The sequence below is a fragment of the Tachypleus tridentatus genome, chromosome 6 (genome assembly GCF_004210375.1).
Source record: "Tachypleus tridentatus isolate NWPU-2018 chromosome 6, ASM421037v1, whole genome shotgun sequence".
NCBI classification, from domain to species: domain Eukaryota; kingdom Metazoa; phylum Arthropoda; class Merostomata; order Xiphosura; family Limulidae; genus Tachypleus; species Tachypleus tridentatus.
The window spans coordinates 128,945,297-128,967,442 of NC_134830.1; the positions used below are offsets into that span (position 1 = coordinate 128,945,297).

At 33.2% G+C, this 22,146-nt stretch overlaps 1 protein-coding gene across 3 annotated transcripts in view; it reads right to left on the reverse strand.

Moving 5' to 3' along the window:
- The window catches only part of Tsp86D (Tetraspanin 86D), a 48,958-nt gene extending 27,500 nt beyond the window's left edge, over nucleotides 1–21,458 (reverse strand). The window contains exons 1-3 of one of the 3 annotated variants that reach the window (XM_076507823.1): nucleotides 21,100–21,422; nucleotides 10,411–10,614; nucleotides 5,275–5,448 (exon numbers count right to left, since the gene is read on the reverse strand). In XM_076507823.1, the coding sequence (XP_076363938.1) occupies nucleotides 5,275–5,448; nucleotides 10,411–10,599 (363 nt within the window). In that variant the 5' untranslated portion in view covers nucleotides 10,600–10,614; nucleotides 21,100–21,422. Of the gene's footprint in view, nucleotides 1–5,274; nucleotides 5,449–10,410; nucleotides 10,615–21,099 lie in introns of all 3 variants that reach the window. The other 2 variants (XM_076507822.1, XM_076507824.1) reach the window with 2 other exon arrangements.
- Nucleotides 21,459–22,146: the final 688 nt, after the last annotated feature.

Genomic DNA, 22,146 nt, shown 5'->3' on the forward strand with positions numbered 1-22,146 from the left:
CTGAGGGACTCCAAGTTCCTGTAGAAAAGAACGGGAAAATGTCGAGCCCACACAAACTTGGAATCGCCTGTTAATGAGAACATTTTTAATACAAATGGGCAAATGGCCACTTAACCCATACACATGGAGGTCTCAGAAAATGCCATACTTCCATGTGAGATCATAAGCTTTCTCAAAGTCAAAGAAAACTGATACAAGATGTTGTAATTTGAGAAAGGCTTTTCCAATTGACGTTTCAAGTTGAACCAGGTGGCCCATGGTGGAGTGCTTGATCCACCTTCCACACGAGCACATGAATCAGGTGGCATCAACCACTGCCAGTCTCTCTCATATTTATAGGAAAGTGATCACTGCGTCGTGGGTTATTGTCAACGCTCCATGAAAAGAAAAATAGTGAATGGGAGCAAACTGAGGGATCAATAACAGTAAAGGACTGACTAGGTGCATGAAAACAAGTAAAGAACCATTATTGAAAAGAGAATGGTTGCAATATAAGAGCATATGCTGTAGAGTGCAATCCCTCCCATGAATATCAGTACTTCCCCAGAGGGGATGATGCCCATCAAAGTCCCCCAGGATTAAAAAGGGAGATGGCAGCTGTTGAATAAGAGCATCAAGAAGAGAGGTAGAGAGAACAAACAGTTATGGTACGACCAAAGAAAACAAGAATGACTACGGCCTCCAAGGGTGGGCACATGCTGATCAGCCAACAGTGCTACCCCTCCATGCACTCATCCTTCACACAACCTGCCATTTCTGTACAAAGAAAACTGCCGAAAACTGACTGTATTGGCAGGTTTCAGAATTGTTTCCTGTAAGAAAAGACACACAGGATGGTAGGAAGCAATCAGTACTTTAATGTTATCTAGAGTAGAATGTAAACCTTGACAGTTCCATTGTATCAAGGTGGCCATTTTTTATTTATGTGTAGGTGAACTGGATGGAGAAACCTTCTGTTTATGAACACCTCTTTTTTCTTTATTGTGTTTATTTGAGGGAGGTCTGTCGACCTCCATGGATCCTGCCTTGGGTCAACTGGACAGGTCTTTGTTGTTGGAAGAGGATTTCAGTGACTGACAACATAAACAAATGAACATTGTGCATCTTGGGATGGGAGAAAAAGATGTGCCCAAGAAAATGCCCATACCCAGAACTAAAGAAAGTGGATCTTGGGGTTTGCTGGAATGAATGTTAGGGACAGAGATAGGTGTTGTAGTTGATTTATTTCTTTTTTTAACCATGCAGGTCAAAAGATTTTTCATATGGTTTAAAAATGATTATTTTGGAGGCACAGAGAGATCAGTCTGCACTCCCACTGTAATAGTGGAACAAAGTGCAGCAGCATACGTCCAAGATGAAATGATGGACAGTAAGTTTTGAACCTAATGGGAAGTAATGTTTTGAATCATCTTCAAACGCTGTACCTCTTTTTTCTTCCAACCACTTAGGGCAAGAACGAAAGTAGGATGGGTGAAAGACATTGCAACTGATACAATGAGGGTCTGTTTCACACTCATAGGCATCATGGCCATTGCCACTGCAACAAACATACATCCAGGAACCACAACATGATGTCTTCAAGTGACCGAACCACTGACAATAGAAACATCTGAGAGGGTTTGGAAGGTATGACCGTACCTTGAAATTAGGATAACCTGCCTTGATAGTGGCAGGTAGATGTGGTGATGTAAATGTTAGAATGAGGACATTGGTTGTTATAATAATTCATCTTTGCGAGTGGAGATACGCTTCACTGCAGAAACTCATTGGGTGTAGAATCTCAGACTCAGTGATGTTTTTCAAATCCCTCTAAACAATAACTCCTTGCGATAAATTCAAAATAGCATGGGGCATAACCTCAATTGATATATCACCAATCGTCTTTGAATGTAAGAGGGATTCAATGTGTTTAGATGTGGATGTTTTCACCAATATGTTACCAAAGTGAAGTTTTTGACTGACTCTGGAGAGCCAGCAAGTCCCTCTAGTCCCTTTTGAATAAAAAAGGGAAACATTTGCCCTGAATGTTTGTCTGAAAGAGAATGTAATATCAAAAAATGAGGTACAGGCATTACAGATGTTGAAGATTGCTGCTCAGAATCTGCAAGACATACTCATTTACCTATGGTCTGTTTTTCACTACTTTATTTAAGTTTTTATTTGGGGATCCATGATAAAAAAAAAAGTTTTAGTGCCCTGTAAAGGAATGCACAATAATGCCAAACAAGAACACTGCAGCAATGCCAGGGTTTCATGACCACTATATCCAAAACATGAGCATCAGATACAATGTCCACAACACCTGCTGAGAACATCCAACACTGTTACTTGGTTGACCCTAGCCCAAGTAGACCAGCCGATTGACCCTAGGCCAAAGTGGTGTGTTACAGTTGGACCCTTCAACCATCAGGATCCTCTCCTTCCCTTCATAGGTCACCACACACGGCAAAGACATAGGTAGATGTTTAGATCCCAGAAGAGGTAAACTGAAAGAACAGAACTTTCCCTGGGAGGTCCCCTCACCACATACAAGAATCCACACTGAGGAGGAAGTGATGAGAAAAAAACTGATATGATGCAACAGAACACCTGTGAAGCTGATGTAAGTTCAAAGGTAAAAAGTTGGAACTGCAGTACCTGACTCTTGCATACAACAAATGCTGATAATGGTAGAACTCCACCATTATGGCAGCGTGCAAACAGGAGATGACGATGACAATCTTAGACATCTGTAATCCTCTTACAACATGCCATATCAGATTTAGGAATGAGTAACTTGTGAATCTTAGAGACTAGAGCAACATTTTGTCAGGTAAATTTGTGTTTAGAGCAAAGCAACGCTGGGCCATCTGTTGCATCCACCACAGGGAATCAAACACCAAACCCAAATGCTGCGAGTCCTCAAATCCTCCACCGTTCCACAGGAAGACTGAAAAGACAGACTCAAAGAAAGCACAGGAAAAATTAAATCTAAATTCTTTCCAAAATGTCAAGGATTGCCCTCAATTGTACTCCCACCCCTTCCCCAAGGTCCACCACATAACCAAATATACATCTCCACCTCATTACAAGTAGGATCACTAACAGTTCCCAAAGAGAATGATCAATAATAATACTGGGAACTATGTTAGTAATGCTTTGTTGAGAAAATGTGATAACATTACGTGAATTAAGTGCTTACGTTCAGTATCAGTGTAGAAGGGTGCACTGACACTGATATAGGTGGAGATAAGTAATGCAAGGGCAACCAAATGGGGTATAAAAAACTGAAGCAAATGCAAAAAAAATCAGACCAATGCTTAGATGGGCAAAGAAAAAAACCCTGACAGTTGAATAACAGTTATAAGTTGTAGAAGAGGTAAGTATACTATGATAATTTCAATTAACCATACTTTCTGTTACTGGCTGGTTCGGAGTGTCCATAGAAAATCCTGTTTTGCCAGAGTTATACATAAGCTAATAGTAGATCAGTCTTAAAGACATTTCACATATGAAAAATTCAGTTATATTTCTTATGTTTGAGACACTCAATTTGAAATGCAAATTAGTGTGGAATGACTTCAGATATACCATTTCTTTGCATTTGGACCATGATACTTTCAACAATGATATCCTGCAACACCTCACAGAGTGAAAAAGATAAACTCTGGTTTTGTACTTGTGCCTTTCTTGTCTTGCAATTTTACAAGTATCAAAGGTAAAAATATTTCAGAAGATTAGCATTTTGTACTGTCAATTCCTCTACACTTTGCCCAACCAAGATGAGACATTGCACAGATACATTTATGATAAATTTCCACAGACAGCCTTTCTTTTGATTTTTACATGACCAAAAGGTAAAAGAAATTGAAATACACATTATAAGAGCCTCTGAACCTAGAGACAGTGTCTGCATATGTAAATGTTACAAGAGGTTGTAATTAATAGTTTTAATCCACACTATAACAATGTGCTAAATATGAAGCTTTTCACTGTGAATAATTTTATTCATACAGAAATTAATTGTCCTACCTATTATAAGCTCAAAATTTAGTATGCTATATCTTTCTCACAAAGACAACTTGGTGCTAAGTGTCCTTCCCTCTGAAATATATAATGTTGCTGCTTATGTTCTCTTGTGCTGCCTTCCATATTAACAAATCTTAAAAAAGACTATTTTGAGAATGTTATAAAACAAGGTTTTGGGGGAGTTGAGACAAGTAATTCATTTACAACTGTTTGTCGTTGTAGTTAAGTATTTCCTCTCCATTTTAATGTTATTTTACATTTATTTTTTTCTCACCTAAACTACTTTTTTTTTTCATATACTCTTGCACATGTTAGCAAATTCATACCTTATATTAACCTTAAAACAGAAAAAAAGTTTTCAAAATGAAGACTTTTTTCATCATAAGAAAAAGCAGAATGAAATCATAAGAGTAAAGTGTGGACATAAGCTGAAAAACAGGAAATTAGATTAAACAGGTGTGGGTCAAAATCATTTTAGCAATGCAAGAATGTATCACAAAATACAATTTATTTTAAAGATGAAATGAGAAAAAATAGAGAACTATTTATTAATATTGTTTAATTTCTACTTCATATATTATTACAGGTTTTATTTTTTACTTAATACAAAACAAAAGAGATGAAATGGCATTATAAAGCACACAAGTACTACGGTTTATAACCAATCAATAAGACTAAATGTTCTTCAACATATATCCATACTTTACGCTCCACAGCATAATTCAGCTTTTTTCTCTTTAATAGTTGCTTCATTGATCAAAAATGTAATTATCAGAATTTTCTGAACAGTAATTGTTAATCCTATATGGTTTCACTATCACAAATTCTACCTGAATTTATTATTCCTGTTTTCTGTAAATTTTTGCAAACAACTCTTATTTATTTGCATTTTACATTTAATTTTCTTATATGAAAGATGTTAGCAGAGATCTAAGTAAAACATCTTTCTGTGGTTAAATGCAGTTGTTGAACTGGGTTCAAACAAATGAAAATAACAATAGATAATTTAACCACTGCATAGGAGCATTCCATCTACATACAAGATTTCAATACAAACATTCTGCTTTACAAACATATTAAAGGCAAAGAACTTGCTGTCTTCATCTGTAACTTACTACAAAAAGAAAAATCTGTGCAATTCTAGTATCTACTTATAATGTGCACTAACACAATGGAGGTCATTTTCTTAATCAAGATACTTTTCTTAAAATAAGAATGTTTTGTAGTTACATTTATAAAACACACTAAGATACAGAAAATACTTACTTCTTTTTGAATTGCATCAATAAGGTTCTGAAAATTTGCATTATCTCTGTAATTTTCAACAAGTTTTTGAGACAATCCTTCGTTAATCCAATTTGTTAATGTGTTTGGAAATACAAAGGCCAAAGTACCAAGAACAAGTTCTCCCAAGAATAGTACTAACAGAAGGAATGAATACTGAAATAAATAAACAATGCTACTGTAGTAAGGATAAAAGTGTTAAAAAATAGACAAAAAGATATAAATAACTATTACAATTTACTGTATAAATTACACTATCAGACATACATCTAGGCAACAACAAAACAAAAAATTCTGATTTCAAGTAAGTAGTGCTACATAAGAGTATTAATGATCTATAGTAATGATAAAAGATTAATTAATGTAGCATATAGCCCATTTTTCCACCACTTGTGGTGTTCTATGTAATTACCATGGTTATGAACCTCTTTATAAACTTCCTAAAGTCTATCAACCATGCAAAGAAAATAACTTTTCAGAAAACATCTTAGCAAACCAAAAGCACAGAAGTCTACAAATCATACAATATAATTCCTTTAGCATCTTTTCAACTCTCTAGATGTTTAATTTTTCATTATATTGGTAACAACCATAAATCTCTTGGAAAATGTTTTGCAAAGATGCTCTGTACCATGAAAAGTGAATGAAAACAAAAAGACCAAATTTTCCCAGATATTATAACTGAGAGAGTACTGAAATTTGTTAATCAAATCATCAGGTTCATTAATCAACTAAGATAGGGAAACCCAAATATGTAAATGGAATAAGACCACAGACTTCCTCCTAAGTCCCAGAGGGGTCCAAAGATTTACAAGTCCAGGTAAAGCAGAGGGAGAGGGACATCCAGGATCATGTGGGATTTGGTGAGTCACCTCAACTATGAGAAGGAAAAAAGAAAACAATGAATCCTTCAACATACCTAAATTGGCAGGCTAGAAACCACTGAAGGAGATATGTAGTGGTACAACAAATTCTAAAACATTTGGATTTAATAATCCTGGCCTTAGCATTGGACTAACAGATCCCAGCCACTAGATGACACCTAACATAAGGGTGTTCATTACAATATACTACTTCTTTTCAATGTTGTCATTGGCCTAGCTCTTCTCTCTACCTCCCGGTCATCCAGTCTTCATATCCATATTCACAGTGAAACTTATAATCAATATTTCAAAATTTATAAAATTCATGAACTTGGCAGAAAATTTATAGCAAGCTGGGTGAAGGGGAATATCAATATCTGTGAACTTTATGAAAGTTTTCTCCTTTAAAAACTAAATAACTTTCTTTTCTTTTTTAAAAAGATAAAATCAAGGAAAGATTCTTCAGAAAAGATAAATCTACTTATGCAGAAAATGAAGGAGACATGAAAACCTTGGCATCAAAATCTCTAAGTCTCAGACATAAATAAGTAGGCTGAGCCTACCCTGCATATAAACTAAGAAAAATCCATATGTGAATGAGATACAAAGTGGGGGTTGTGACTGAAATATAGAGCTGAACCACCCACATCAAACGAGATGGAGGTTGCATCAGTAGAAGTTAAATTGAAAGGTGCAACTAGATGCCAAATACTTATAACAATGGTTCCCAATCTAGGTTCCCCAGATCCCTGGGGGTCCACAAAAGTAATATTAGAGGTTTACAAGGTATTTTCTTTGAATAATTGATAGAAAAAAAAACAGAATAATAACAAGTAAAAACAGACTGTTCTATAAGTATGCAAGAAAAGCTATTAAAAATTGAGCGCTATTCTTCATTCTCATGAATCCAAAATGTCAATTATCTGTATAACAAACCAGTTAAAATATAGCAATCAATCAATTGAAATCTAGGCTTTATATTAGTTATAAACTTAATAGCAATCAATGTCTAAAAATCTATTAGCAAACTGTGAATCAACATATGTGAGAAGTTGGTATGGCAGGAGGGCTCTGAATTTCTATTCAATTGCTCTTTAGGCACATAAGACTGAAGGATGTAAAAATATTGCTTCACTTTACCTATGATGAAATTATAGAGAACATTTTATGTCAAACTTTATAGTTCTCAGAAGGATGGTAAACAAATAAAAGAAGATGTCATCACCAGATAACATGATGTCACAGTTCTCATGCTAACAAAGATTGAGTTTGTTTTTAAGTATTTCTTTATAAAATTGAGAACATTAATAATATTAAAATGATTTATTACCCATATTTATATATCAAGTTTGTTCATGTACCATGATAATCAAGTAGTTTAATTAATTTTTTAATGTAACTCAGTAAAATATCATAACATGCAGTTTGATCTGCCTGTAGTGAGAGAGCTAAATGGCTAATTGTAGCAAACAATACTTAAGTGTCTATAAGCTTACTTAATTTTACTGCTCACTTACATCACATCTGTAGCAGGAATTTATGCTATTTAATATGAGCCCATAATAATTATGGATTGGTGGTTAAAATCTGCATTAACATTAATATGGAAAAAAAAAAGTGATAATAGAAGGTGTAATATGTTTAAAAGAAAAAAATACTGACATATTAATGAAAATGCAACATCTGTAAATATTGTAATAAATACATACCCTCTGGATATATATGCACAGGTCCTGAACACTTGGTTGGTATCAAGAAAAAAACAAAAACCATATCAACAAATCTGCCAATTATCAATGGTAAAAACACTAACTAGCTATTTGAACAATAATCCAGGAACTTGTGCCAAATGTCAGCATGCCAAATAAAGAAAAAATTAAAGGCAACAGGTTAAACCTGTCAAATGCAAGAACTGAGAAAATGCCCAAGAAGTGTAGGGGAGAGAATGAAGAGTAAAAGGTATTTGGTATGAAAAGCAGAGACAAATCTGAAGAAAAACTTGCATAATTCAAGAAAATTACACACATGCAATGTTGGAGAGGTAAGCATAACAGGTTTCAGCATCAAGGATTAGCTCTAAGTAAGAGTAGCTACCAATTGACTTGATGGTTGACCCAATGGGAAAAGAAACATTAAGCTAGTTAATGATATAAGAGGTAAGCATAACAGGTTTCAGTATCAAGGATTAGCTCTAAGTAAGAGTAGCTACCAACTGACTTGATGGTCGATCCAATGGGAAAAGAAACATTAAGCTAGTTAATGATATAAGAGGAGGTAGCTATATGGGACTCCCAAGGTCAGGTAGCCAACAAATGTGTTTGTTGCCTAGTAAGTTGGCAATCTATGGAAGTGAAGGAAAACTGCTGGAATGCAGCCTTAGCTCAAGAAACTAAGAGATCAGGAACACTCTCTATAAATTGGTGAAGTCAGAAAGGTAGCTGAACTTAAGTCTAGGATAGAAGAAAGGAAAGAAGACACCTGAGAAGATCTAAAAAACAGAGAAAATAAAACAAAATAGAAGAATTAGAGAAAGAAACAAATTCTAAAAGGGAAAGAAATAAGAATGAATAGTGTGATCAAAACAATTAAGGTTATAATGAAGAGTCACAATGAAGAATGGCATAAATAGAGCAAAGTAATGAAAACAAGACTAAAAGACTGTACATAAATGAAACAAAGGATAAACATTAGTGTCTGAAGCAAATAGAAGGAATATAAGTGACTGAGGTACAAAATATACAGAAAAAACATGACATTAGGACATAGCAAAAGTCATGAAGACAAGGAAATCAAGAAAAAAATAGCCAAGATAGAGGGAGAAAAAAAAAGAAAGCCCACAAAAAATAACATTCCAAGAAACATTATGATAAACAAAAGAGATAGAAAGTCCGAGTTACAAACATAGCAGACAGAAGTACCTGTTCTTCATCAGTGAAAGAAGGCCCAGAAAGACAGAATAAAAATGGAAGAGCTGGTCTCAACAATCCACACATTAACGTGTCTCCACAAACTGAATTGAAATGAAATTATGAGGAGCCAAGACAGAAGAATAAATAGGCAGAAAGAAACAAACTCTCTGAGGCATGACAGTAGTAACATCATGTATGAAAAACATCAGTATTGCTCTTGTTGTCATACCATAGTCAGACCCCTGGGGGGTCGCGACCCACCGGTTGGGAACCCATGTACTAAATATCAACTCCAGAAATATATACGGTGAATCCAGTTGATGTTAACATAACTGAAGAAAAATCTTGAAAAATAACAACTGGAACTTGGGACAAGCAATAAATTAAAGCAACTATAAATGTAAAAAAGCACAGGAGAAAAAAAAAAGTCCAAACACAGGACTTACAAAACAAAGGGTAATTCAAAACAAACTTTAAAAAAATAAAACATTGTGAATGAAAATAGAAATAATCCTAGTAGAATGTTTTTTAGATTGTACTTTATGAAGGGTGAGGTACAGTAAATAATTGATTAGTAAACCACTGTTTAATTGATTAGTAAACCACTGTTGCCCAGGTCTAAAGCAGAGGGACTTCTCCAAAGATAAAACTTAAGACAATATTCAAGTATTTAATACAGATTTTAGTCTAGCAGTTTTTGAAAAAGCTATCGATTTTCTAATCCTGCAATTAGCATTTTTTACTGTTACAAAAACAACTGTGTATCTGTATTATATACAATATCTGCAAAATAGCATACATGGAAATTGGACTACAATTTGATAACTAAAATATAATGAATTAAAATGAGCTTTGGAAGCACTAGAGAATTATATTTATCATAAATGTATTATTCACTTAAATGTATAACACCTTAGAAAACACTATAAAACAGAAATTATGTACTCATCTATTTATTCACTAACAAAAATTAAAAATTTGCTTGTTATTGACACACTACAACTATGTTATTTGCATTCCACTTATATTTCAAACTGTAGGCAAATATGTTTAAATACATTTTATGTAATTAATCAAGAAGTTATTTTGTTCATAAAATTACATAACTGAACATTAGTACATGTGACCAAGTGTTTATTTTATGAGTTTTAAATTATAGGAAATTTATGTACAATTACCAGGACTTTACAGAGACCTAGTTCTGTCCTTGGGATGTTGGAACTAATCTTTAAAATTAAAATCTTGTGAAATCACACAAGACAATTATATTTCTTTTTTTAAATACCTAACAAAACTTCTTTAATGATTTTACTTTGAGATAAAAATGATCAAATCAACTAACTTACAACTTTGAGAAGACATGTATTTTCCCTCAGAGCACCCAAACAACCAGAAAAGCTGATGGAAAAAACAACTGCACCAACCACCATCAATACAATGGAGACTTGTAGCAGGACATCAAATACATTCTTCACCTCCGGCAAGCCAGATTCACTGTACTCTTCCAGAAATGACCATCCTCCAATTCCTACCATTGTTCCTCCAAATAACTAGTTTACAGAAGAAAAATTAAGTCAACACATATTACTGATGTAGAATATTACTATTAAATGTTCCATTAAGGCTACTTTAGCTTCAAACAAGAAAAAAAAATTCGCACACCTTAAATAACCTTATGAAATTACCTGCAATTAGCTAATAATAAAAGAATAAGTAAGAAAAGTGCCTCATATGCCCCACTTTTATATAAGTGCACATTTTAAACTTATATTACCTTTTTATAACATTTTAATATAAAACAATTTTCTTAACTTTTACCATGGTAATGAATTTACTGAATACATATAAATAAAAAATCACTAAAAAAAATTCCAAATTAGAAGATACAGTATACTGTATACTCAATTCCAATACCTTATTCATAAAATGTCTAGTTAAACAATATAATTATTGATTCAACAACTGGTTATTTATGTATTATTAGCAATATAGTGTAGTATTTTACTTATAGAATAAAAACTATGCAAGCTGACATTAAAACTCGTCTGCTAACTTCTAACAATTGAAAAACACTCTGGAAGTCAAAGACAGAAAGTATAGAAATATTCTTCCATCAGTACACCGCATTTTAGTAAGCTTTTTTACAGAAAAACTTCTTGACATTTATATTTCAAAATCTAATTATTTATGATGGTCTAAACTATTTTTACAGTTTATTTAATTTATAATGAATTATTAAATTGCAAAGTAACAAAAACATTTGATTAGTTTACATGTGAGTCTCGACAGAACAATACAGCAAGGTTGCTAAACTGGAAGTAGAATAACCTGTTGTATGTTTATTGTTTGATGGGATGGATTTCCTTAAAACTAGCAAAAACAAGTGTGCAAACACTGTAAAAAGCACTTTCAAATAAAACAAATATGATGGACCCACACAAGCATGAATTTTCCAGTCACTTTATCTGCAATTTGTGTTTTCTACTCCTAATTTATCAAGCCAACAAAAATGTTGAAATGTTGACATTTTCTTTACCTGAAAATATATTTCAAAAAAATACTTATGACTCTGCATAACTAAAAGCTAATGTTTTGTGTGCATCTGCAACAAGATTTCCTGCACATCCTATAAGCCTTAAACAAACTCCCACCCCAAAACACAACTACAGGTTGCAACAATCTCCAATGTGCCTGTCATAATGCTATATTCTCAACAAACAGGAAAGTGGCACAATATTCATTGTGAGCACTTGCAAATGATGATAGGTTCAACCTTAAAAAGACAAAGAAAATCACTAGAAGTGGAAAGGAATGTTGGGAGCATGGTGCAGAGAAGTAAGTATCTACCTGAAATACACCCTCATATAAGAAAAATGTCAAATTGGGAATTTTACTTACTCCTTATCCAGAATTAGGTCCTCACTAAGATACAATGCAATAGGTTACTAAAAATAAAAACAGCAAGCTTGAGATAGGTAGAGTGACAGAACTAAAACTAGTGCTGTTTTTATTATTCTTATTCTTCTAAAGGTGCAGAAATGATCACGTCAGTTACAGAGAAATATTTCCTGCAAAAACCTATCTCGATTGTAGGCACTGAGCAGGGGCAAATGGGTTGAGTGCTTTTCAACCTCCTCTGCTCATATTTAAAACAAGTATTCCCTATGAGGTAATGATGGCAACTTAGTAGGTTCTTATGGCTCCAATCATAAACAATGATTGGAATAGTTAGAATGTGTAAAAACCAATCATGAATACATGTGGTGTCATGAAACATTTGAATGATAGGGACGTGACTGAAAATTTCAATACAAACACTAACCACACTAAAGCTTCTAGATTGACTGGAGGAAATGGGAATAAGGGTGCTGCAGATGAGCAAAAAACACAGGAAACCATTCAGTGATGTAACCAATGGAAGACAAACATGTCAGATGTAGTCCATATACCAGTCTACAAAAGCTCTAAAGGTAGGCAAGGAAAAGAGGCAAGAGAGATAGAGCTATGTTGTAACTGGCAAAAGTAGTAAAACAAGTACATGATCAACTTTCCCAAAGAAAAATATAAAAGACATAGGAGTTAGCCAACCTAACTAGGTAAAGTGGAAGGAGACAAGTCCCAATAAGATGTTTGTCATGATGAAATTTGAAGATGATATATTTTACAAAAAAAAGGAACAACCTGAGCAAGATAATAATGCACAGTCAGTAAAGACCCCAAAAGATGAAATAACAATGAAATAAATGGGAGAGAAATGGTTGGTTGATTGATGTTTAATGGCACAAAGCAATAAGGCTAACTTCACCAAACAGCTGGCAAAAGAATAATAGTGAAAGTATTATAAAGATTATAATATAAAGATTAAGTTAAAAGAACAACAAAAGCCTTACATCAGATAAAAACTTAAACAGAATTAAAAAGGCCAATGGCCCTCAAAAAATTAAAAACATTTGAAAGATGGACAGAATCACCATCACCAACATTCAATGTCAGGGGTGAACCCATGGTAAAAAAATGTCTAAATGGTGCCATTGCTCAATGTCATAACAACAGCACGACAGTAAAATGTGGGCTATTATGACTTGAGTGTCACACAGACCACACATTGGTGCATCACTCCCAGAGAAAATATGATGAGTTAAAAAAACTCTGACCAATGCTAAGCTAGTTAGGACAACTCCTCCTTCCAATCCTTACAGAAACAAAGATGGGAGGTAGGTACCAATATGATAAAAGCTCAGCATTGGTTCCAAAGGAAAGTCAACACCAAAAGCTAGCTGCACAGGAAGGGAGATTATGATCACAATAAGAAAAGCAAGGAACAAGAGAATGATAGTCCAGCATGACTCTCAACAATACATGGCAGACATATCTGCAAAACAGCAAGTTCAAAAACCATGGAAACAATTGAAGAGTGTGCTCGCACTCCATGTAGAGATGGTTCAGATGCATGTATTAAAGCAAACTAGATATGAAGAGCTGCCTAGTAAGGCCATTCTATCTTCTCTTGTGTATATACCACTTTTCAGCTATCCATAGCTTCAAAAGGTTGAAACTACCAAATAGTCAAACTGTGATGTATTATTTTCATTCATCATCATCTTTCTTCCACCAGCCTAGCACCTATGTAGTTCTAGTAGTAACTATAGTTTTATCATGATTTGATAGAGCAAATAAGTTTCAGATTCTTTGTCTATCTATTTTATTATTATTATCTGCAAAATTTACAAAGATTTAGAATATACTCTGTACCCTAGTAACCCATGTACACCATACTGCTATAAAAAAAATAGACAAATATGTATTAAGGAAAAAAAAGGTATCGTTAAATACAAAAGCTATATAGGGCTGGCTGTTGAACTCACAAGAAAAGAACTAAACTTGACAAGGATGGAACTGGACACATCACTTGATCCTGCTGATAATTACATAGCAGAGTAAGCAGCTTTGACTTCAAAACTTTTACTACCATAAAGTAGAGAACAACATTTTGACCTTCTTAGGTCACGTTCAGGTTAACAAAGAGTTCGTTGATGATGAGAAACTTACTTGAAATAAAAATGTATCTCAGGATGACTAGTATGAATGTTAACACTTTTACTGATAAAGGGAGAACAATGGTTTGACCTTCCTAGGTCATCTTCATGTTAAGATCTTAAAAGTGTTACTACCCACACCAGCTATTCTGAGATACAAAGAGTGAGTCTGCAACTGACCATTGTCAGGCACACATCAGTTGCAAATGCTTTGTTAACCTAAAGATGGCCTAAGAAGGTCAAAATATTGTTCTCTAGTTTATTTTAATAAAAGTTGTAATATTCACACCAGCTGTCTTGAAATACATTTTTACTTTAGGTGGGTTTCTTATAATCACGAGCCTTGACTACACATGGTGAATTGTGTTACAAAGCTTTTTCACTAAGGTAAGAACTTATAAAAATCATTATCAAACCTCACCAAAATAATCACTCCTTATAAAATATTTTGCAAACACTTCTAAATCTGAAATGAGCAACTTTATGAATGAAATTATCCTGTTAAAACCACAATAAAAGATATGTGTGTGTAACAGATCTGCCAAATCAGAAAAGTATATCTTTGACGGCAATATTTTTTCATAAACTTCAATGTTAAATACGAGGGCTGTTCAAAACATACGCGGACTGACGTCATAAAACAAAATGTACTTTATTTAGAAGTTACAGGTCTGGGACCCCTTCAAAGTACTCTCCTCCCCAACACACACACTTATCCCAACGGTGTTTCCACTTGTTGAAACAGTCCTGGTAACGTTTTTTTTGTAATGTCCTTCAGCTCCTTCGTCACATTTGCCTTAATCTCGGGAATTGTCTCAAATCTTCTTCCTTTCAAGGGTCTTTTGAGTTTGGGGAACAAGAAAAAATCACAAGGAGCAAGGTCAGGTGAGTAGGGGGGTGGGAAAGAACAGTGATCGAGTGTTAGGCTAAAAACTCACAAGTTCTGAGGCACAAATTTCGCAGCAACGTGGTGCATCTTCAATTTTTCTCTCAAAATCTTGTAACAAGATCCAACTGATATCCCACACTCTTCAGCAAGCTCCCTGACAGTCAGACGTAGATTTGCCCGCACCAGGGTGTTGATTTTGTCGATGTGAGGTTGTCAGTTGACGTGGAAGGACGTCCAGGACGCTCATCATCTTCAATGGACTGTCGACCATCCTTAAAATGTTCATGCCACTTGAAACATGCCGTACGCTTCATAGCAACATCACCGTAAGCTGTGTTAAGCATAGCAAAAGTTTCAGTCGCAGATTTTCCAAGTTTAACACAAAATTTCACATCAAGTCGTTGCTCCTTCAGGTCATTCATTCTGAAATCCGCCAAACGAAAAAATCGCACTTCACTTAAAACCGCGTAGCTAATACACAAATGAAGATATCTGCAATCGAGAAATGGCGTCGTAATCAGCTGATCTGTACGAACCTAGCGACACCAAGCGGATTCCCCTGGAACCAACTGGAGCCGAGCAATTCAAACAGTCCGCATATTTTTTGAACAGACCTCATATACAATTTTAAAAAGAATGAGTGAAAGTAAATCTAGGAAAAATTTAATAGTCGAACCAAAAATACATCTCTAATAGATTTAAAAATGATAAACTTTTACTCTTATAATGGATCCACTATTATATGTTTATTTTACTATCTATGGTGGCTTCAGTATACTTTCCTATTTGGCATATGATGTATATTCTTGAATGTGTATTGCACAAGTCCTGCATATTCTTGAAACCTGTACAAGCATCTTGAAGGTTAGAATCAACAATATCTATTTTACAAAAATGAGCTGAAACATTGTTGAAATTTCAACAACCTCGTGTAAACTATATAAAAAAGCAGCTAGCCAAGAGACAGAAGAATATTATTATTCAGCTACAGTCAGTGTGCTACACACCTCAGAAACTATTATTGTGATCACTAGCTATCAATCAGAAAAGAATACTACAGGATTTGACCAGGAATGTTTATAGATTTCAAACATTACAAACCATTAAACTTCAGTTGTTAGTTTTTCTACAAGGAGATTAAATATCTTTGCCAGAAAAAAATCAGCTAGTAAGAGTGTAAAGCCAATCAAGCTAGCTAGCTTAAGCAAAGTATGACAATATCAACTTATAACTTATTTGCTTGTCGTGGACCTGGACTGTTGATAACATATTCAGTTTTAGACCAGATAGAAGACTCAGTGTAGGTTTGTAAAACTTATATATAAACCATCATTTGTAATATCTATTAGTGATGGCTGTTATTATAAATGATATTGTTTTTTTGTTTGTATATTAAAACATCTGTGTTAAACAAAAAAAAACTGTATGTATAGATCTTGTCAGTAAATATCATAAACTGGATACATATTAATATTTAATGAATTTCTAAATTCAAATTGAATTTCTGGCTGTTTGAAATAGTAATATATTAACCTAAATAACATAATAAATTGGGGGCTCATACAGGATAAGTTATAATAAGTAATTCTTTCTCCATGTTAAATGGTAACAAGGACAACCATTATAGCAATTTCCTTTCATAAATAAATATATTGCTAGACTACCACCAAAGTGCCCATACAGAGTGCTAAAAAGTGTGTTTATGTTTCAACCTATCTCAAATAATTACTCACTCCCTAATGTGCATATATAAAAGTTAATCCTTTATGAATTTTTAACATTTGTTTTAATAAGTTAAAATGTTACAGGATCAAAGTGTTCAGATAGAGTGCTGAAACATGTCTGCTCAAGTTAAAATGTTACAGGATCAAAGTGTTCAGATAGAGTGCTGAAACATGTCTGCTCATCTCCTAGCCTGTTTCACATCATTATTCATTCTCTTATGTACAATTATGAAAATGTTATTCATTTGTGGTCTTTCATTTTTATAATAAGTAAAAATGTTGCCAGACCAACACAATGTGCCCAGATGGGGTGAGTGCTAAAATAACTCATATCAATATTCATTCCCTAATGAACACATACAAAAAAAGTTATTAGTCTATGGCTTTTCTTTTAATAAGTAAACATGTTGGATGAGGCACTAATACATTGTTTGCTCGTCTCCTATTTACACAGTTGCTGATTTTCTGATGTACACATACCAGAAAGTAGCTGATATGTATATTTTTTAAAATCTTTCTTTGATAACTATTTCGTTCTTTTTTTTGTGACTAAAATACTGTTGAACCAACACAAATTTTCCAGACAAGCCTAAAATGTGTGAATTTCATCAAGCTGTAGAGATACAACAAATGTGATTTGGCAAAAGTGTTTCACTGTCCAGTGCAGAACACTTTGATTCATTCATCAAATAGTTCACTTCCAGACCACCCACTGAATCAAATACATTGTATTCTGAAACCTTGCATAACATACAGAACATGTAACTACATATGTAAGAGTTTGTTTCTATGTACCTACATATTAACAGTAATAATTGCTAACATGTTAAAAACTGCTGAAACCGTCTTTCATTTTTTTTTGGATAATGTTTTGGTTTGTTTTGTTCCAAATTTTACACTAAGGTTGTTTCTATTATGCATGAGCCATTCCTTATTTAGTTGTGACAGATAGAGGGTAGACAGGTAGTGAAAACCACCCAATGCCAGCTCTTGGGCTACTCTGTTACCAACAGTGAGACTGACCATCTCATTATAAAACCCCATGATTGAAAGTAAAAGTATATTTGATTACAGAAATTCAAGCCAAGACCTCCAGATTGAAAGTCAAGTATCCTAACCACCAACCTATTTTAATAATATTGCTATTATTATAATGTATTATTTGTGAATAAGACTATCCTTCTAGATGCCTCCTTCCTTCACATCCACGATGTTGTGGTATGTATCTCTCAAAGGAAGAGTAACTTTTACAATACAGAAAAGTACAGTGCCCAAAAAATATGAGATTTACTAATCTCATATGTGGTTCTTTATTCCAGACAATTGTAACAGTTGAACTGAAAATGACCAGATTTCACAATGCCAAAAAGTCAATGTCTAATGTTTGAGTTTATTTACCAATTATAAGTATTATTTTATTACAAGTTTCAACTTTTATAGCAACAACTAGTTCAGCAGTTTGATCACTGGTACAACAATTTTTGATTGTTTCATACTGACCATACCAGTGACTGAAATGTAATCCCTGTTTTATAAAAATTCTCCCTAAATAAAAAGCTATAACTTGCAATAGAATAATAAATAAAATGAATGTGAAATCAATAAGAACAAATGGTAGTTTATGTATCTCAGAACAACTGGTATGGGTATTAACACTTGTTGATAAGGAGAGAACAACTATGAAGGTCGAAACGTTGTTCTCTCCTTATCAATAAAAGTGTTAATACCCATACCAGCCGTTCCGAGATACATTTTTATTTCAAGTGTTTTTCATCATCAAGAAAAGATAAGCTTAATTAATCATCATCTCTTGCTGGTGCTTTTTCTTACCCTGTAACTTAGATTATAGCTCACGAAAGAGAATTTTTCAAGGATAGCGTGTCAAAGTTAAAATGTAACATACTGAGTTAACCTTTTCTCTAGTCTAGGTGAAATCCAAGTTCATTCTTTGATTTCACTCATAAAAAGTAGTAACATACTCCACCTTCATAACACTGCATGTCTGAGAAAACTGTACATCTGTTGTTTAGTTACTGTATTTAACACAATTATGCTACATGAATTTCACTAAGATATTTAATTCACTATTATATTTAACATCATGTTTATACTTAGGACTGCAATATTTATATTGGTTTTAACAAGATTTATTTTAATATTTTACAGATTATTGCATTTTTGTGCACAGTACTGAACAGTTAATTGTTTTACAAAAAAAACGGTAGTAATCGTAAATTTTTTGTGAATGATATTCATTTCAAAAATAAAAGCATTAAAGTTAGTTTTGCCACATTGTCCTTTTTCTTTGCAGTTATTTAAAATATAACAAAACAGATATTTATGCATTTCATAAGCAATAACAAGAGCTCTTTGTTTATAGTTGTTACTGGTTCCACTGATAAAATCTAAAGAAGGAAATAAACCTCAAATGAAGAACTTTACAAATAATGTACAAAAGGGGAGATTTAGAATATCTTTAAACCTTGAAATGTGTCATAATTCTTAAAAAACAATTACAAAACTTGTCCATTTTATTTAATATATATGGGGTGAAGATAATACACAAAAAATATACAGGGTACTGGAGTATTATCTGACATGTTGATGTATCACTGTGATGCATTTCTTCTAAATATAGTTTCAAAGTGCTACCACTAAATTGTCAATGATAACATAACCAAGAGTAAAAAAATACATAAATACGATAGCATATGAAAGGAAACATGTCAATCAACAACAGTATCATATGCACATTAATTATAAGATAAGCACAGTGACAAAAATATGTAATAAAAACTCATAAAAATAGGTTAGAAAATAAAAGTAACTGACAAAGTCAAATGTTATAGGTTCCATTCTCTCAAATGCTTAATTGAACAGTAACTGAACTAATAATTTCCTTAATTATTTTATGTCTGTAGTTATAGTACCACATTCAGGTACTCATGGAAAGATTCAGAATACAACTTATTTAATGTAGTGTTACAACACTCTGAACAACATAAAAACCTCAAATGAGCTAAACTGTTATGTATTGAACAGTGGAACATTGTCTTCAAATCGCACTGTGTGTGTCTAGCCTGATCAAATTTATGCCTTTTGTAATTTGAAAATAGTTTGTGTTCACCCAGAAATATTTTTACTTATAATATAAAATAAAAAGAAACTTGCTCTTCTGATTATTCTTGGTAGCTCTATGATATAGAAAAAGAATAATACTTCAGTATTTTAAAATTGATTACAGTTGTTTCTGTGGCTCATTCAGCAAATTTTACCTTGGTTCATTTTTCACTTAATCCTTCATCCTTTTGTGTTTGTCTGGAAAAATTATGAAAATGTGACTTCACGATAAATTTATGTTGTAAATGTGCACAGAAGTAAGAGTGTGTGTTTTATAGCAAAGCCACATTGGGCAATCTGCTAAGCCCACCGAAGGGAATCGAACCCCTGATTTTAGCATTGTAAATCCATAGACTCACCACTGTACTAGTAGGGAGCCATAAGTAAGAGAAGGCAAATGATCAACATTGACTGGGCACTTTTGTGTTGATCTGAGTTTTACCAAGTCTTAATTTTATGAGCAATTTTTAATGGAAGACATTAATTTGACATGAACTCATAACTTTTACAAATAAAAATACAGCACTGAGATCAGTGTTAGCAAATATTAGGCAAATACTGTCTGCTTTCATAATTAGGAATTAAAAAGTTATTTCATGTAGTATTTGATGTTAAATTATTTGTATTTTTTTCAACCTTTGTATGATTCTACTAACAATGTTTTAACACTTGATATCATTCATATAAATAAAAAAGTGTCAGTTTCTGTTGTCGTTGTCTACTTTCTTTCATAAAATTAAATGATCCAAAATATAGTGACTCAAGTACAAGATGACATCTGCGTACATATACATCATTACTCCATAACTTCCAAATATTTTGACTATCAGATGCAAAGTGTAGCTTTAAACCTAATACAGAAGTATTACTATAATTTTAAAGAAAGTTTGCCAACTGTCTAAGTAAGGGAGAACGCAGAACTAGCAGTAGTATAATCTGGAAGTCTATCACTAATATGCGTATACGTACCCTCTAATTCTCAAGACAAAACTCAAACATATGTTGCTCTACACAGATTATGTGATGAGTAATAAAAATTAACTGACATGTAGCAATATAATTTTAATAGTTTCATTTTTGTAATACTCAATTACAGCTCAATTATTTTAAAACTCTTAGATTTACAAGATCCTACATTCATGTAGTTAATAACTTATTTCTTCAGTTCTAGTAATCATGATTGATATGATTTCCCCCCGAGTCAAATACCTGAAGTTTAGCCTAACATTAATAGTAACTGTAGTAGTAACAACAGTAATAACTTACCCAAAATATAACATTAAAAGAAAAGACTGTATTTTACATATGAACTAACATATGTAAAATCGTCGGAGCGTCTTGAATACCGACCCATTTAAATCATAAGTTATTACCAAGTAATCACTATAGTTTTAAGAAATTAGTTTTAAAAACTAAACGAAAAGTAACGTTTACTACACAGTTAACTTTTTATTGCTGACTTGGAGGTATAATAAAACCCGGACTCGGAAAGGCGTAGGTCGGAACGTCACGGAACACAATATTGTCACGTAATTACAATTTCCTAATACCATGAATGTTGAGCAATATGATTTGTATGTTCATTTTTGTTTTGACGTTATGCTACACAATGGTATTATCTGTACTATTCACAACGGGGAATCGAGTCCATCATCATAGTCGTAGATCAGTAAATTCAAGCAAAATAAAATGTAATAAACAAATCTAGTTACTAAACGTTTAGTACCATAAAACATTTAAAAACAGCAGCGCTTTTAATAGCTAAATTCTCAAAAATCGAGATCGAGCACAACTGTACGGAAATTCTTACTACAAGTTGAGAGAAGTTTGTTTGTGTATCTGAAAAATAAAGTCAACATTGAACAATATACAATTATAATAAAATGAGACTGTCTCCAGCCTCAAAATACAATTAAACGTTGTTTTACTTAATAATTTACTTTATAAAGATAAAATAAAGTAACGTCACTCTGTGAACTGTCTCATACACTCTTTAGATGTAAAAATGTGTTATCATCAGAAGTGCAATATTTTGTGAAAGTTAATGTTGAATATACAGGACTGTTTAGAACGATTATAATAAAAAAGTTTTCACTCAAGGACCCAGTACTACCAGCCATCTTATACCTGAGCCCTGAGACTAGAGACAAAGTTACTCCAGAAAATGGTAAGCTTGAGTACTTTCTATTCTTGTTTTTGTTGTTGTTTTTATTTAAGAAAAAGAATTAGTTACTATAAATGTAATATAAGATTAGAAATTTTCAAGTGTGCATGGAACCCTTTGAAATCTTTTGATTTTTGCTTTACAGTTAC